General features: G+C 49.5%; 1 protein-coding gene across 4 annotated transcripts in view; it reads left to right on the top strand.

Annotated features, from left to right (window-relative positions):
- The window catches only part of MED15 (mediator complex subunit 15), a 70029-nt gene that overhangs the window by 39005 nt on the left and 13457 nt on the right, over positions 1-17567 (top strand). For all 4 annotated transcript variants that reach the window (XM_058532104.1, XM_058532103.1, XM_058532106.1 and 1 more), the window contains exons 4-8: positions 655-684; positions 2258-2470; positions 9745-9974; positions 11081-11416; positions 12610-12738. In XM_058532104.1, the coding sequence (XP_058388087.1) occupies positions 655-684; positions 2258-2470; positions 9745-9974; positions 11081-11416; positions 12610-12738 (938 nt within the window). The remainder of the gene's footprint in view (positions 1-654; positions 685-2257; positions 2471-9744; positions 9975-11080; positions 11417-12609; positions 12739-17567) is intronic.

The following is a 17567-nucleotide window of genomic DNA, read 5'->3' as shown; positions in this document are numbered from 1 at the left end:
TGCGGCAGTTCCCCATATGGTGCTGATGCCAGCTAGATCTGGCTTCTAGCCGGCCTTGGACAGACTCAGTTTCCTCATCTAGAAAATGGAGATGCTGCCTCACCAGAGTGGGCCGTAAAGGGGGTGTCATGGAGTTCTCAGCACCAGTCTGGTCCCATCGTGGATTCCTCGAGCTCTCTTGTTGGCTGCTCAGGGCCCGAGCTGAGACCCTGGACCTGGGAAGGGAGGAGAGCCAGAGTAGGCCCAGAGCAAGCCTCCGCCTGGGGGTCATTCTCCGAGGCCCCAATTTGACCATAGGTCAGTTCTGCAGTCTCTTCTCCAGTGCTGCCAGGAGTGGGACACACACACACACACACACACACACACACACACACACACACACACACACACTCTCTCTCTCTCTCTCTCTCTCTCTCTCTCTCTCTCTCTCCCCCTCCCCCTCCCCCTCCCTCCCTCCCTCCCTCCCTCTCTCTCTCTCTCTCTCTCTCTCTCTCTCTGTCTCTCTCTCTCTGAAGCTCTAAGGTATGTTTTGTTTAGTTTCTAGGCAGGTTCAACTCAGTTTTAGCAAATGATCTCTGGGCAAATGCCTACAAAACTGACTTACCTTGAAAATATGTGGTTATATAAAACTTTGTTTACTTTTTTTTTTAATAGATAACAAGAAATCTCAAGCTTCTGTCAGTGGTAAGAGTTTTTCCTTTTTGAATTAAAGTTTTTCCCAACCTTGGATTTAGGGTGGCAAAAATGAAATTGTGGATGCTGTGTGTACATGAGTTAAGCTAGAGGAGAAAGTTCACAGAAAGAAGAACTCTGGCTGGCCACGAGAACTGTGGAGCTGCGCCTGACCCCTCCTCCATCCTTCCTCTTCCTGGCAGACTGTGAAGTCAGACGATACTGCCCCATCCCGTTTCACTCAAATACTGCTTTTGCCCAGCAAAAAGATGATAAAAACTCACACAATTATTGAGACATTATCTAAGATTTTGAGCTCTCTGGGAGAGAACTATTATGGTACATTCAATATAATGACCCATAGTAATATTTCTTAGAGAATAGTTGTGAATTCACTTTCTTAAGTTACAGAGTTTTTTTGTAAATTAAGAATTATCATTATTTTTTATGTTTTAATTTCAAGGCGTTACCACATGGGAATCCTGTTGATTTAGCCCTGGTCTCGCTGACTGAGTTGCCAGTGAAGAGGTTTAGCAGATCCAAGATGGCCAGCTAAACTCTGACCTGTCAGGAAGGAAGCTGGCCTGGCATGCTGTTTGTCTTACCGACAGCAGCAGAACTGACCTGGCTGCACCTGCCTGTGTGGGCCCTGTCTCCCGCAGGGTCTCTCGGCGTGTATAGAGATTGTCAGCCATCCTAGGGCCAGGAGGGATCAAGAGCGTGTGGCTGGGAGAATGTCTGGGTTCTTGGCATTGGAGTGTAGGGTCTTTGGGCACCCAGTTCTGTGTCAAGGGGCACTGGTTGGGCCACACCTGTCTGCAGGTAGCCGTTTGCTATGAGTCTGTGCTGTTGTGACACAAGAGCCTTGAGCTCCTTGTCCCAGGTCACAGCATTGCTCACTGAGCTGAGTCCTCCATCACTGGCGAGTGTCGCTTGGTGCTCTGTGGACCCCTCCCGTGTGCCTTAGCTTGTTCTGGTATGGTGGCCTTGGATGCAGGGATTTGTCCTGAGAACTGCTCCCCAGTGGGGGTCCTGCACAGACTTAGCAGAGATGGGCTTCTGGTGTGCAAGGAAACTTGTAACCTCCCTGGGAGAACATCTGTGCCCTTCCCCCAACCCTGCCCCCTGCCCCACCATTCTCTGGCCCTCAGGCTCTTGCTTAACTGTGAAGAGGCCGTCATCCTTTGTTGTCTTTGGAATTCCCAGCTGTGTCTCACCCAGGAGGAGGAGTGTACAGCCAGGAGGGGCTGGGCTGCCGCCTGCCCTCAAGGCTTGTTTGTCCCTCTGTATTAGGACCCTGGCACAGGCCAGGCTAGGGTGTGGGACGTGCTCCCTGTTCAGGAGGGCTCACGGTCCAGGTGCAGTGACAGACACACCTGGTTTCATGGTCCCTGGGGTGTGACAGGCAGTTGGGCTGGGGTTTGGGTGGCTCCTGGGACTCTGGACTCTCACCTTTCAGGGCTTTGAGGGAATTGAGGTTGGAGGTGGAAGGAAGTGCTCCCGGAAGTGCTTTGTGCTCTGTGAGGCCTCACAGCCTTCAGAGCCATGCCTAGTCCTGAGACACTGTGCCCTTGTGTTCCCACAGACCCTATGAACGCACTGCAGAGCCTGACTGGAGGACCTGCTGCTGGAGCAGCTGGAATCGGCATGCCTTCTCGGGGCCCAGGACAGTCCCTGGGTGGGATGGGTGGCCTTGGCGCCATGGGGCAGCCAATGCCCCTGTCAGGGCAGCCGCCCCCTGGCACCTCGGGGATGGCCCCCCATGGCATGGCTGTTGTGTCTACCGCAACGCCACAGAGTGAGTACCATGCTTCAGAGAACCTGTTACTTTCTTTGCAGGTGATGCACATTTTATTCCTTTGCTTAGGATGCTATGAAGAAAAGCATGGAGAAGCTCTAGGAAGCTCTGTCTTTTTATCTTTTTTGTGTGTGGAGAGAAAGGTTCTAAGCCTTCTTTGGGCTACCAGAAGGGTTAAGTGACACTGAGGCCCTCCTCCTATGCCTGACAGAAGTGGAGGACTCGGAAGAGGATTGGAGTGGCCTGGGACTCCATCCAAGGGGTTGTGTTTTGTGGCTGAAATAGAAACGGTTACGTCTCAGGATGTTCTCGGCCACGAAGCAGTATTTTCAGTGTGCCTCTACCCCCGGACTGCCCTGATCTCGGGAGCTGTCCCCATTGTCCCTTGGCCACTCCTGGGTTGTGGCTCAGAGCCACGTTTATGTCGGGCTTCCGTTCCCTGAAGGAGGCACCTTGCCCTCTTGGTGCTACCCTGCAGGACACAGCCTCTTGTCCCTTCCATGCGGCTGCTCCAGCAGGAGCAGGGCTGCGGTGCAGGTCTCCCTCTTGTTTCCAGGACCTGTCTTGATGGACCTTTGATTCTTGTGAACATTTCTTTAGTACTTGGGATGTACTTTAGTACTGTAGTGCCTCCGTACTTTTTTTCCCTTTATATAGCTTTTTATTTTTGAAATAGTTTGAGTCACAGGAAGTTTCAGAATAGCAGAGTTCCCATGTGCCCTTCACCCAGCTTCCCCAATGATAATATCTTACGGAGAAATCGACATTGGGACAATGCTGTCAACTCAGGTAGACTTTGTTCACGTGTCACCAGTTTTTATACACATTCTTGCGCATGCACTTGTGTGTATAGTTCTATGAGATTTTATCATGTGTGGCATCAAATGACCCTCACCACAGTCAGCATGCAGAACTGTTCCATCACCACCAATAAGCTGTTGTATTACCTCTTAATCACACCCTCCCTCCAACCCTAAGCCCTGGCAACCACTGATCTGTTCTCCGTCACTATAATTGTGTCACTTCACGAGTGTTACATCAATGGAATCATACAGTGTTTGGCTATTTGAGATTGGCTTTTTTCACCCAGCATAATACCCTTGAGATCCTCCAGGTTGTATCAGTAATTCGTTCCTCTTCATTGCTGAGTAGTGTTCTGTGGGCTGAGTTTACTTATCTGTTCACCCTTGAAGAATGTTTGGGGTGTTTCCAGTTTTGGGCTGTTACAAATAAAGCTACTGTGACCACTCATGTACAGGTTGTGGTGTTTCGATGTGTTTTTGTCATGCATCCCTCACAGTAACCCTGTGAAGAAGGCAGTGTCGCTGCCTCTGCTTTGCCCATGAGGCAGCCGCAGCCTAGAGCTGGGGTCGAGCCCAGGCTGCTGACCCAAGCACCACCATTCTTTGTTGGATTTCCTGTACAAGCATCACCTTGCTCTTCTTCTCAGAGACCCTGAGCGTCCTCATTTCCAACCACTCCTGCACTGGAACCTTCCATCCCCAGCCATCCCCTTCTCAGATCTTCATTCTCTTCTCCTTACTGATGTCTTGCCGTCTGACTCTTAACACTTCCCTTAGTTCTTTATCTCGAGCTCCTGTGTCCCTTCTTGTCTTATCAGCACGCCTGGCACACACACAGGGCATTTTATGGAAGGATGCTCAGAAGTGCCAGCTCTGGCTCCTTTTTATGTTATACTCTGATGTACTGGTTGAATTTCTTTTTATCACAAACTTATATTTTATAATAAAAGATAGTTTTAAAATATATCAGTTTAGAATGTTCCCGTGATTTGTCTTGCAGTCTCACTCCTAAGACCTTATTTGTGAGAAGTTCAGTGGCAAAGCTTTGGTGTCCTGCCCACACCCTCCCCAATCTGACCTTGGCCCACATCCTGTTTTCAGCTTCTGAGGGACCTGGTCTCCTGTGTGGCACTAGGGGAAGGTTTGAAGTGGGTTCTCTACTTTCATGTTCTGCTGCTGCCTCTGTCAGAGACCCTATGTCCCTGCTTTTGACCTCTTGCCTGCCTGGTCTGCCTGAAATAGGTGTTGTGGCCTGATGGGCATTTGCTTTCCCTTTCTGACACTTTCTCCAAACGCCACTGTGTGATTGAGGCCGTTTCAGGCCTTAATCCAGTGAGTGCCCCCAGAGGGCAGGCCCTTGGTCAGAGGTTTTGCCAGGGCTCCCAAAGGGCCATCCGGAGTGCTCTGTGATAGTCTCCAGGTGACTCACATTAGTCATAGGGAGTACAAACTACTGGCTGTGGGTGAGGCTGGAGGCTGGGGACAGGGTTGGAAGCAAGACTTCCTTTTCACTCTACGTTTTTGTTCTGTAGTGAATTTTATATCATGTGCATATAAAGCCGACTTTAAAAATAAGTCCTATTTCTGGCGGTTTGACAGATTGGGTGCTGAGGAACCTTCTTCAGATCCTAAGTAGGCTGCATTTTGGATTGTTGGGCTGGCAGAAGGTACGGCCTTTGCCCTGCTGTGCCTTGGCCGCTGCAAGATGGGGGAAAGCAAGCCTGGGATCTCTTTCTAGCAGGATTTAACCTGAGGTCTTGTCATCCCTAGCTGCCCCAGAAGCAAGGACAGATTGGAGGAGAACGCTCCCAGTTTAGGCCTGTGGGAATTGCAGATTAAGGTCGAGCAGTGAGCACGCACTCAAAGGTCAGCAGGCATGAAAGGAAGCAGAGACACGATGAGGAGTAAGAGAAACAATAAACTGATGTGGAGATGCCCAGGGACCACACACAACAGTTGTTAGATATGGGTTGGTGTGCTTAAAGAAATAGAGGATGGAATTCCAAATGATGAACAAACAATGTGATGCTATGAGAAGTGAGTGACCAAGCAGATTTGAAAAGGAACCAAGTAGAACTTGTAGAAACAAGAAATAAAATTATTGAAAGAAGAAAGTGTGGATGAATAAATAGCAGATTAGATACAGCTGAAGAAAGAATTTGTGAACCAGAAGATACATTTGAAGAAATTACCTAGAACATAGCCCAGAGGAGAGAACATGGGAAATAGGAGAGTAGGAAATGTGGAGGATAAAATCAGGACGTCTGACTAATATCTAATAAGAGGACCAAGTGGAGAGAATGAAAGCAAAACAGTATGTGAAATGATGGCTGAGAAAAGCCCAGTGGACCCACGCAGGTTAAATAACATCCATCCCTTAACCTGATGTTGTGAAATAGCAGAACACCAAAGGCCAGAAGAATATCTTAGAAACGGCCAGTTTCTGTAAAGGAGCACATAGTAGACTCAGCAGACTCAGTGATGGAGTTGAGAAGTTAGTAGGAGGTTGTTAGAGTGCTGAGAATAGAGTTGCCAATCACAGTTGTGTGCCAGCAAAACTCTTCCAAGGACTAGGGGGAAGCAGAGACATTTTTAGATAAACAAAGCCCAAGAGACCTTCACTGAAAGGTTTTATAAGGGCATACTCTTTGCTCACTGTTTCGTCTTACTTCTGAGATGCCAGGTGTGAAATGGGAGAAGAAATGTTTTTCAGATAAGGTAGTAAATGTGTGTAAATCTAAACTAGTGTGATTCTCAGCGATTTTGCACCCTGGGGTCATTTGGCAATGTCTGGAGACCTTTTTGGATATCACAACTGTGGAGGTACTACTGGCATCTATGGGTAGAGAGGCCAGAGGTGCTGCTAAACAGCTTAGGTGCACAGGACAGCCTCCAACAACATAGAATTGTCTGGCCCAAGATATCAATAGGGACGAGGTTGAGAATCCTTGGTGTAAACAAAAATTACCTCTGTAAAAGAATGATGCTGAGAGCTAACTTACTCCACATGGACCTGCTACATTCCAGGCACTATTTTGAATGTTTTACCTAAAATGGATTTTTTATTTATTTTTATTTTATTTTATTTTATTTTTTGTGAGGAAGATCAGCCCGGAGCTAACATCCGATGCCAATCCTCCTCTTATTTTGCTGAGGAAGATTGGCCCTGGGCCAACATCCGTGCCCATCTTCCTCTACTTTATATGGGATGCTGCCACAGCGTGGCTTAACAAGCAGTGTGTTGGTGCACGCCTGGGATCCGAACCTGCGAACGCTCGGGCTGCCAAAGCAGAGCACGCTCACTTAACCTCTGCACCACTGGGCTGGCCCCTAAAATAGATTTTTTATTTTATTATTATTATTATTTTATTTATTTTATTTTATTTTTTTAAAACAAAGTTATCATCTTTTTTCTTTTTTTTAAATTTTATTTATTTATTTTCCCCCAAAGCCCCAGTAGATAGTTGTATGTCACGGGGCTGGCCCTAAAATAGATTTTTAAAAAATAGATTATTTAATTCTTAGTCTGGTGTGTGGGGTAGGTACTATTATTGTCTCTTTTCTATAGCTGAGGAAACTGAGGCAAAGAGCAGTGACAGAGTTGCGATTTGAGTCCAGGCAGTCTGGGTCAGAGGCTGTACCCCTAGCCATTATTCTGTCCTGCCTCTTATTGTAAGTCTGCTGTGTGGACGTAAGAAAATAAACAGGACTGAACTAAATGGAAGTCAGGAGGGGGAATATACTAAGGACATCAGGTCTATCATGTGCGTGTAAAACCTACTTTAAAAAATAATTAGAGGGGCTGGCCCAGTGACGTAGTGGTTAAGTTTGCACACTCCACTTGGGCGGCCCAGGGTTCGCAGGTTCGGATCTTGGGTGCAGACCTGTGCACCGCTTATCAAGCCATCCTGTGGCAGGCATCCCACATATAAAATAGAGGGAGATGGGCACAGCTGTTAGCTCAGGGCCAGTGTTCCTCAGGAAAAAGAGGAGGATTGGCAACAAATGTTAGCTCAGGGCTAATCTTCCTCACCAAAAAAAACATAATAATTAAAGAGGATTCTGAGGTCCTTAGAAAGGGGAAAAGGTTAAAATGTGGATAAACTTCATACTTTGTTAAGTTAGATATGTGTGATAAAATTGAAAAAGTAGGGCTGGCCCCGTCGCTTAGCAATTAAGTGCACGCGCTCCGCTACTGGCGGCCCGGGTTCAGATCCCGGGCGCGCACGGACGCACCGCTTCTCCGGCCATGCTGAGGCCGCATCCCACATACAGCAACTAGAAGGATGTGCAACTATGACATACAACTATCTACTGGGGCTTTGGGGGGCAAAAAAAAAAGGAGGATTGGCAATAGATGTTAGCTCAGAGCCGGTCTTCCCCAGCAAAGAAAAAAAAAATGAAAAAGTAATTGCTAAAACAACAGAAATAGTTTGTAAATTCCAAACCAAAGGAAAAAATGGAATGAGAAAAAAACAACAAACAAAAATCCAAACAACGTACAAAATTCAACCCAACCATCCAACAAACATACAATTCAGAAAAGGAGAAAAAATTTGCCAGTTATACCTCAGTCAAGCTGAAAAACAAAGGAGGAAAAGAAGCTTAGGAAAGAGAAGACAAATACAAATAAGTTGAAAAATATAAGTAATCACAACAGATGTGCATGGACTAAACTCTATAGATGTGCATGGATAGGAACCATGATAGTGAATTTAAGAGAAGAAACAATACAGCTATATAATTCTCACAAGAAACACACCTAAGTAGGAGATGCAAAAAGATTTGAAAATAGAAGATATATTGGGCACTTACCTCTCTCAGCTATTGATAGTTAAGCAGACAAAAAAAATGATAAAGAGAAGATAGGAACAATGTAATAACTTCATCTAAGCATGTGGATGGAACAAATATGCTTATAAAAATAAACCATAAAGCAAGCCTCAAGTCTTTCAGAATATTACTGCCATACATAATGTTTTCTGACTGTCAAATAGAGCCAAAAGTTTGTAACAAAAAGAGAAATTTAAAAATTCTTACACTGTCAGAATGGCTAAAATAACACCAAGTGCTGACAAGGATGAGAAGAAACTGGATCATTCATGTATCGCTGGTGGGAATGTAAAATAGGTCACCTTCTTTAAAAACTAAACATACAACTCAGCAATCTCACTGTTAGGCATCTACCCCAGAGAAATGAAAGCTACATTCACACAGAACCCCGTACACAAATGTTCTTGGCAGCCCAAATCTGCGGTCACTCCCAGATGTCCTTTATGGTGTGAAGGGTTAAACAAACTGGGAGATATCTATACTGTGAAATACTACTTGGCAGTAAAAAGGAGAGAGCTACTGATATACATTACAGCCTGGGTGATCTTCAGAGAATTACGCTGAATGAAAAAGCCAATTATACTGTATAGTCCTACTTATATAACATTTTTGAAATGACAAAATGTTGGAAAGGGAGGATACCTTAGTGGTTGCCAGAGGTGAGGGCTGGGGTGGCTGAAGGGCGTGGCACCATCAGGGATCACTGTGGTGGTGGAGCTGTTCAGTATCTTGACTGTGGTGGTGACTGTATCTGCCTAGGTGAGAAAATTGTATAGAACTTAATATACCCAGCCACGCAAATGAGCACACATTCTGGTTGTGTTATTATGTTACAAGTTTACAAAATGGTACCATTGGGAGAAACTGGGCAAAGTGCACAAAGGATCTCTCTGTATTATTTCTTTTTTTAAATAAGAGCTTTATTGAAATATAATTCACATACCTGTAGTTCACCCATTTAAAGTGCAATATTCAGTGGTTTTTAGTATATTCAGAGTTGTACGGCCATCACCACAATCAATTTTAGAACATTTTCATCAACCCAGAAGAAACCGCACTGGAGAAAATCTTGTAATTGATTGTTCATATCAGGATTATTCACAATCACCAAAAAGTGGAAACAACCCAAATGTCCATCAGCTGATGATTAGATAAATAAAATATGGGAAATCCATATAATGAAATATTATTCAGCAACAGAAAGAAGTGAAATACTGATACGTGCTACAACATGGGTGAACCTTGGAAATATTTATGCTAAGCGGGAGAAGCCAGTCACAAAAGACCAATGGAAAAGATTCTATTGATATGAAATGTCCAGAACAGGCAACTCCATAGAGACAGAAAGCAGATTAGTGGTTGTTAGAGGCTGTGCCTCTTGGCCATCCAGAAGGCTTAGTCAGCCCTTTTCTCTATTATTTTAGAGTATTTCGTAATAGTAAGTTCCATAGTTGATACAAATACTGCTCTCATAACATCTGTCTCTCTTGAGTAACTGGAGTGTTCAATTCCAGTGGCAGTCAGGGCACGGGACTGTCTTACTGCCCTCCCTGTCTGCACAGCTGCGGTGGCTATGGGCCTTTGCTTGTTGCTTCCCTTGCTGTGTGCCTGGGCCTGACTCATGGGTCTTGCCTCCAGCCCAGCTGCAGCTCCAGCAGGTAGCACTGCAGCAACAGCAGCAGCAGTTCCAACAGCAGCAGGTGGCTCTGCAGCAGCAGCAGCAACAGCAGCAGTTCCAGGCTCAGCAGAATGCCATGCAACAGCAGTTCCAGGCAGTGGTGCAACAGCAGCAGCAGCTCCAGCAGCAGCAGCAGCAGCAGCAGCAGCAGCAGCACCTGATTAAATTGCATCATCAAAACCAGCAGCAGGTACTAGGTGTCCTTGTTCCTACGCACAGCCTCCCTCCTGTGGCCCTAGAGCCCTGCACAGGTGCCAGCCACAGTGCTGGGTGCAGGGGCCTCCTGATGCCTGGTGCCCTTGCTTCCTCCTCCATGGGCTTCCCGCAGAGCCTGCAACAGAAGGGAGAAACAGGCCCTAACTTATTAGGAGGGTGTTATGATTGCACGAAGAGGGCCTCTCTATCAGGCTTGGATGTCTGGCTGTGGGCCTACTGTGTGCGGGGCGGCTGGATCAGTGGAGGTTTCTGGGTGCAAGTGATTCTTGTAAGAGTTAATTGAAGTGGGAAGAACACTCCAAAATGCAGGACTGCTTGAGCCATCCCATGGGTCCCATGGGCGTGTTTCTTTTGAGTACATGCATGCCTCCTGTTTTGTCTCTGAGTGTTGCGGTGTAGGACACAGCACTAATCAACACCCCCGCAGTGTCCCGCACGGAAATGACAATGTCACATTAGAAGTCCTGCTTGTAAGAAGATGTTTCCTTCCTCTCATGGTTTGCAGTCAGCATCTAGACGTGCGTCAGTTCTGCTCTTGTTTGAGGGAGGGAAGCCCTGAGGGGACCTCTCCACTTTCCCATCCCCTCCAGGCCTGGGCTTGCTGCCTCCTTTCCCCAGTGGCCACCCTCCTGGATTTTGGAGGTCCCCCCCACTCCCAGAGCTGACAGTGAATCTTTGGTCTCACTTTTCCTCCTCATCCTGAAAGGCAGACATTGGTATCTTCATGAGGCTCGTACTCTTGACCACTATAGGGACCAAACAAGCATCACTGGAGAGGCTTCAGAGCACTGCAGTCACCTGAGTGTTTATCTCGGCTTCTGTGGTGCTGCACCTAAATGCTACCCCTTCTGAACCCTTCAGATAGTTCCCTTGAACCTTCTTTCAACCTCTCAAGCCTAGGAGTGGACCAGCACCTGGTGGCCAAGGCACAGGAGCACAGTTGGTCTGTCCTCAGGGTCCTTCTGTGGGGGGTGTTCCCTTTGCCTCGAGTGAGCAGCCTGGGCAAGCTTCCTGGAGGCAAGGCTGGCACAGGACCCAGAGGTCAATGGGATGACCAAGTGCTGCTTGTTCTGCCCCTAGATACAGCAGCAGCAACAGCAGCTACAGCGGATGGCACAGCTGCAGCTGCAGCAGCAGCAGCAGCAGCAGCAGCAGCAGCAGGCTTTGCAGGCCCAGCCGTCAATACAGCAGCCACCAATGCAGCAGCCACAGCCTACCCCCTCCCAGGCCCTGCCCCAGCAGCTGCAGCAGATGCACCACGCACAGCACCACCAGCCGCCGCCACAGCCCCAGCAGCCGGCAGTTGCTCAGAACCAACCATCACAGCTCCCACCACAGTCACAGACCCAGCCTTTGGTGTCACAGGCTCCAGCCCTCCCTGGACAGATGCTCTACACCCAACCACAGCTGAAACTTGTGAGTACCCGTGGCTAGTGGTGGGCCGCAGCTCTTCTCACGGTGCTGCATGTGGCCGGTGGCCGGCGGCAGTTTCTGGGGCTCCTTGACTGTAGACAGCACGTCCTCTTCTTCAAGCACAGGGACTCGGGCAGCCTGTCCCCACACAACCCGGCCTCCATGTCCGGCTCAGCGAGGGAGCATGCATTCTAAGAGCTGCTGCGCCCTGCGCAGGGGTGCCCCTGTTGCTAGGGCAGCAGTTTGTCTTCCAAGCAGTGTGGCTGATTTCAGCGGTGGCCCTGGGCATTTTAAGATTGTAGATGATCAAATGGACGGCAGCACGCATATTCTCACTGTGGGTGGGCGTGCCGCCTCCATTGGACGTCCCCGGTGGTGTGCCAACTGCTCGGAGTTATGTTCTGAGCAAAGATCCCTGCCATTTCCATATTTTGGAGGGGGGAACTAATATAAAATACTGTTATTTTTAGTCTTATTATGCATGTCTGTATAAAGCACATCTAGTCAGTGACATTTACACAGAGGACAGAATATTGTCACCACGTCAGGGGTAGGTGTGTCAAGGGGCCATTTTAATGTTTTTTTGGCTCACTTCCTTGGTTTTCATGGCCTTTTTTATTTGTGATTCATGGAGTAGAGTGGGGACAGGGGCCATAGCTGAACCAAGTAGCGGGTAAACAGGAGCCCACAGAGGTGGGCTGGAAGGCTGGGGAAGGTCGTGAGGAGCAGGTATGGTCACACCTGTCACATGGGAGTTAGCCCGTTGCTGGCTGGCTGGCCCTGGTTCCCTTCGAGGAGTCGGGGCTCCAAGTGGGGCTCTTTTGTAAGCTCGATGTGCTTGGCCCAGAGGTCGAGCAGGCTGAGCTGTGGACTTGGCCTTGGGAGCCATTGCTTTGCTTGCATCAGTGGTTGGTGGTGATACTGTATAGTGACATCCCAGTGGGAGGGCTGTGCTTCTCGCCAGAGTCAAGAAAGGTGGGTCTTGGCTGTGCCGACTCAGAGCCAGGCTGGCCTGGGACCTTTCTGATGAGCCATGGGATGAGGGATGGCCAGTACAGTGATGTCATAGCCAGTGAAGTTATGGTGGTCCCATCCCCCTTCTCATGAAAAGCTTCGAGATTCAAAGCTCCCCCAGAAATAGTGGGTGCTCTGCTCTTTGCCCTGAGTGGCTCCAAACTGCATTCTCCCTTCCTCAGGTCCGAGCTCCGATGGTGGTGCAGCAGCCGCAGGTGCAGCCCCAGGTGCAGCAGGTGCAGCCCCAGGTGCAGCAACAGACAGCGGTCCCGCCAGCTCAGGCCTCCCAGATAGTGGGTTCTGGAGTCCAGGTGAGGGCCTTCAGAGCCGAGGGCTTCTTCCGGCAGGTGCATGTCCACCTGTGCGTGGAGCTAGATTTCAGGCGCTCTATAGTGAGGGTTGTGGTTGGATCAGGGGCTGGGTTGGTAAAGCACGGGACTCCTCTCCCCAGGCACTCTGCAAGACAAGGGCTCTCCGGAGCCCTCGGGGTCCTCGGGGTGGCCAGGTCATATCTGGGTTTCCCAGCTGCATAGTGTATGTGTTGTTCCCACCTCTCCTCTGACGTACTTCATCTTCTCTCTTTCCTTCTTCCCTGAGAATACGCATTGGAGAGGGTAGCATTGCAGTCTCATCCTTGCCTCAGCTTTGAGTGCAGGCCTGGTTGGGGGGTAGACAGTAACTCTCTAGACACTGGGAAGAGCATGAGAATGGGGGTGCCTGGCTCCAGTGGCTGGCGCGGGCTTGTGCTGCAGCCCCTTGCCCGGCCACCTCTTGGTGCTCACCTCTGTGCTAAGAATTGTGGCCGAGGCCCACCATGCCCACCTATGCGTAACTGGATGTTGGTGGGTTGGAGTAGGCCTTGTCCAGCCTTTCCTAGTAGAGGCCAGATCCTCGTTAGTGTCTGGGGGTTGGAGATCGGGCCTTGTGACTTCTCTGTAGACCCCCTCTGCCCTTGTTCTGGTGCCGAGGAGAGGAACATCCAGTCTGGGGCCTTGGTTCTTCCTTTCTCCGCCCGGTGTTGGGAATGGCTGAGCAGTGAGTGTTGGCTTTAGACAGAACAGATGTGCTAGTTGACGTGGAAAGACTACAGCAGGGGCCTGCCCGCCCTGGTGCTGCACAGCGCTGAGTGGCATCCGCTGCGCTCCTGCCCTGCTCATTGCCCACTGAGCTCCCTGTCTGGTGCACAGTGCCACATGTCAGCCACTTCTGGGATGTGATGTATTCCGTTAGAGTCAGACGACATTTCACTGTGGAGGACAGCTCAGAAATGGTCCTTCCTGGTCCCAGCTGCGTTGCTCAAGTCTGCGGGAAGCTGCCTGAGGAGAAATGTGCTTACCGAGGCACCTGAAGTGTTTGGATTTAACTGAGTCGGCCTAGCAGCCTCCGTAGTCACTGCACCAAGTGACCTGGGCCCAGAGTTCCCCAGGTCATTAGCTTGCCCAGACGTGGTCTTGTGCAAAACATACCACAGACCTCATGTCTGTAGCTGAGGAGGGGGCTGGCTGTCCTGTGTGACTAGGTTGGAGTCCATCTCTGCCACCACCACTGTGTATCCCAGGCTTGTCCTCAGGCCTCCTGGGGCTTCCTCCTCTTGGTGTCCCATGCAGAGAAGGAGGTGGTGCGTGGTCAGAGGTGGGACAGTGGTGGCACATAGTGACCGTCCAGCCTGCAGAAGCCCCTGCCCTTGCCACTTCGTGACCTTCCCTGCCTCCCTCCCCTGTCCTGGGACCACACTTCCTGGAAACTTCCACATCTCAGGTCTAGTCCAGTAGGAAAGCGAGAGGCTTGGCATCCTTTACTTTGCAATGGCCGTCCTAAAGCAGAACTTCTCTTTTCATCCCATTTCTTGCTGTTTGGGAAGCGAGCAGCCGTAGAACAATTAATGTCTTCCTATGGTCCAGGCCCATTCTGCTGGTGTGTTTGTAAGCTTCTAACTCAAGGAACTACTCTCTGTAGCCCCTGTGGTGTCTTACCACCTCCCAGAAGCAGGACATGGTTGTGTGTGTTCAGTATCCCGCACTGAGCCTGTATGTGGCACTCTTCTTCCCAGTGGTTACTCTGCCCTTTGCTTCTGCTGGAGGTCCCAGGCCAGCGAGCATGGGAGCTTGGCTGTGGGCTGAGTCACCTCTGCAGTAACCTTTCCCCTCAGCGGAGCATGGAGGGCTGCTGGCAGGCAGGACTCTTCTTTACAGGTGGGGACTCGGGGAAGATTGTGGGACTCTGGTAGCTGGGGAGGATGAAGAGGGTCACCACTTGAGTATTCACTGGTGGGTTTGGTTTGACGAGGAGTGCACCTTCAGGTTTTTCAGGAGTGTTGTTCACCTCCCTCCCGCTTGTCAGAGACCAGCCTCGGGCAGAGCAGGTGAGAGGCTTCGCCCTGCACTGCTGGCCGTGCGGTGGGGTTCCCAGGTGCTGGTGGTAGAGGGAGCATTCTCGAAGCCCAGCAGAGCACCGTGCATGTTTGTGCGGTGCCTCTCAGCCCAGGTGCAGCGCCTCGAGGGCCTCTGCCTCCGGTCTGCTGGCTTGTCTCTGAGCTTGTCCTGCCTCTCTGCAGGCAGTGCAGGTTCATAGAGGCTGGTTAGCTGGCCTTGCTGCATTGTTCTGGCAGCAACGGGGTCCCTGGGTGCAACAAGCCCTCCTGGGGCGAATCTCTGGATTCACAGCCCTCCTTTGCAACCTGGGTTGGCACAGTGGACAAGGCAACAGATATTCTGACTCAAAAACTTAAAAAAGTATGTGGTAACTGTAGAAGACAGAAAGTTGAGAGAAGTATAAATAAGGGAAACATTCCAGTGCAGGAGAAACAGTTTTTTTCTTTCCAGGTCTCACGTAGTCAAGGTCATACTGTACATAGGATTTTATTTGTGGCTTCTTTCCCATTTGCATTACAATAGAAATAAAACGTTCTTCTGTAATTAAAAACCCTCGGTCTACATTATTTTACGTGGCTGTGTAGTATTCCTCTTATGAATGTATCCTGCTGTCCATAATTACCATCTTGCCCTTGGACCCTGAGATTATTTCCAGTTTTTGCTGTTACCGTGTCCTGATGCATGGCCAGGGTCTGGGTTGTTTCCTAACAGTTCCCAAAATTAAGTCACTAGGTCATTTTGAGGCCCTTGAATCATATCAGCCAGTGATCTACCAGGAGTTCAGAGATGCAGGCTAGAACTCCTGTGTGGTATTCATGCATTTGACGTCAGGACACGGTGGCCATGTGTCACACCTTCACGTGTGTGAGCTCTGCACGCAGGTGCCGGTTCCGTGAAAGAAGTAGTGGGATGGGGGGGCCCAAGTGGTCAGCCCTCAAGCCTCATGTCTCAAGTCTGCCCTCTCAGAGCAGAAGAGTGAGAAGCACCTTGTTGGGCGAGTGCTCAGCGGTGCTCTGGGCCTGATGGGTGGCTGGGGCTCTCAACCTGGGGTTGAGTTTGGGATCTTATACGCCTGGCTCTCTTATCTGACGTTACTCATGTAGATGAGAAAGGTGACGTCACTGTCACCACAGTGGGATTTACTAGGACACAGCAGGAGAGCTGTACTAACTTCTCTTTCTCCCCTAAACTTCTCTTTCTCCCCTAAACGTTATGACTGCAGATAAAACCGGAATGGAATGTGTCTCCATTTCTGAACAGTCCCTATGCTTTTGTCTTTTAATGTTCTGTTCTTTTAGTATATGGAAACTTAACAATTCTTTGTAACTTGAGAATTATAGTTATCAAACACACGCTTCCCCATTGTGCATGCATATAACATGGCTGCTGTATGGCGATCTCCAAATGGGCCTCTCCCACCCTGCGCAGACCCCCTCTCCTCCTTCCGGGCCCCCCTGCCCAGTGACTGAGGAGGAGCCTGGCCCGCAGCCTGTGGGGTGGAGCTTGAATTCCTTTCTTGGTGGATGTGTGTTGGGAGGTAGAGGAATGTAGTCGCTCGGGAGAGTGGGAGAACGAGTTGCTGGTTGTTCACTGCCTGGCTCGTCTAATCCAGTGAACACTATTGGTGTGTTTTCATTAGAATTTGGGGTTAAAAGAAAATGAGCTTCCCCTCTCAGGAGTTCTCAGTTGCAAGAAAACCAGTCAGCAGCAAATGAGATTTAAGCTTTTGGTTCCTTATTACTTTTGTTTCTTGCTGAAAAATGTTTGCACCTCTCTCATACCGCCTGACTGACTTCCAGACCCTTCTCCCTCGAGAAGGAGCATTGTCAAGCGGCCAGAGGGATCTCAGATGGGTTCCTCTGAGTGTAGTGCAGGGCTGGTTATGAATGTACACTGTTTATGTGACCCCACCTGGCCACAGGCTGACGGCTCAGCCCGGGAGAGAGTTGCTTTCAGCCCCACTCTGGGCGCCTCCTCCGGGAGGAGGCATGTTTCCCTGAGACTTCCTGTCCGGAGCCCTGAGAACAGGTACATCTCCTTTTATTGTGCTTCATTTTATTGCACTTCGCAGATGTTGGGTTTTTTACACATTGAAGGTTTGTGGCAACCCTGTGTGGAGCAAGTCTGTCAGTGCCATTTTTCCAACAGCATTTGCTCACTTCGTGGCTCTGTGTCACATTTTAGTAATAAAGTACTTTTCGATTAAGATATGTACATTATTTTTTTAGACATAATGCTGTTGCACACTTAATAGACTCAATATAGTGTAAACATAACTTTTATATGCGCTGGGAAACCAGAAAACTTGTGTAACTTGCTTTATTGCGATATCTGCTTTATTGCGGTGACCTGGAGCCAAACTTGCAACATCTCTGCATCTGCCTGCACACTCTGAGCACTCTTGCACCCCCACCAACGTCCCACTTTGTGTCTGATGGCGTGGGATGTGGTGGGCTCTTCAGGACCGTGCTTGCGTTTTGGCAGACACCATGAGAATGGCTTCTTCGCTCCCCACCCCCGGGAAGTCCTTTTGTTGGTGTGGCTGCAGGAGTGTCCATTCCCCAGCCTTGTGTGAGGGCTGCCCCATTCCCATGGCTGTGGGCGGTTCAGTTTGGCATCTGCTACTGCTTGTGTGACCCCTGGCTTGCAGTGCTCTGCTGCATGCGACCCATGGGCGTTAGTGTGGGGGACACATGTGATGCCAGAGGTCTCCCTCAGGCCTTTCTCCTGCTTTGGAGCCCTGTCCCTGGCACACCTCGCCGCGTGGG

This window comes from Diceros bicornis, chromosome 35 (assembly GCF_020826845.1).
Source record: "Diceros bicornis minor isolate mBicDic1 chromosome 35, mDicBic1.mat.cur, whole genome shotgun sequence".
NCBI classification, from domain to species: Eukaryota; Metazoa; Chordata; class Mammalia; order Perissodactyla; family Rhinocerotidae; genus Diceros; species Diceros bicornis.
Note: the sequence above shows the minus strand (reverse complement) of the source record. Positions and strands in the feature narration are given on the sequence as shown.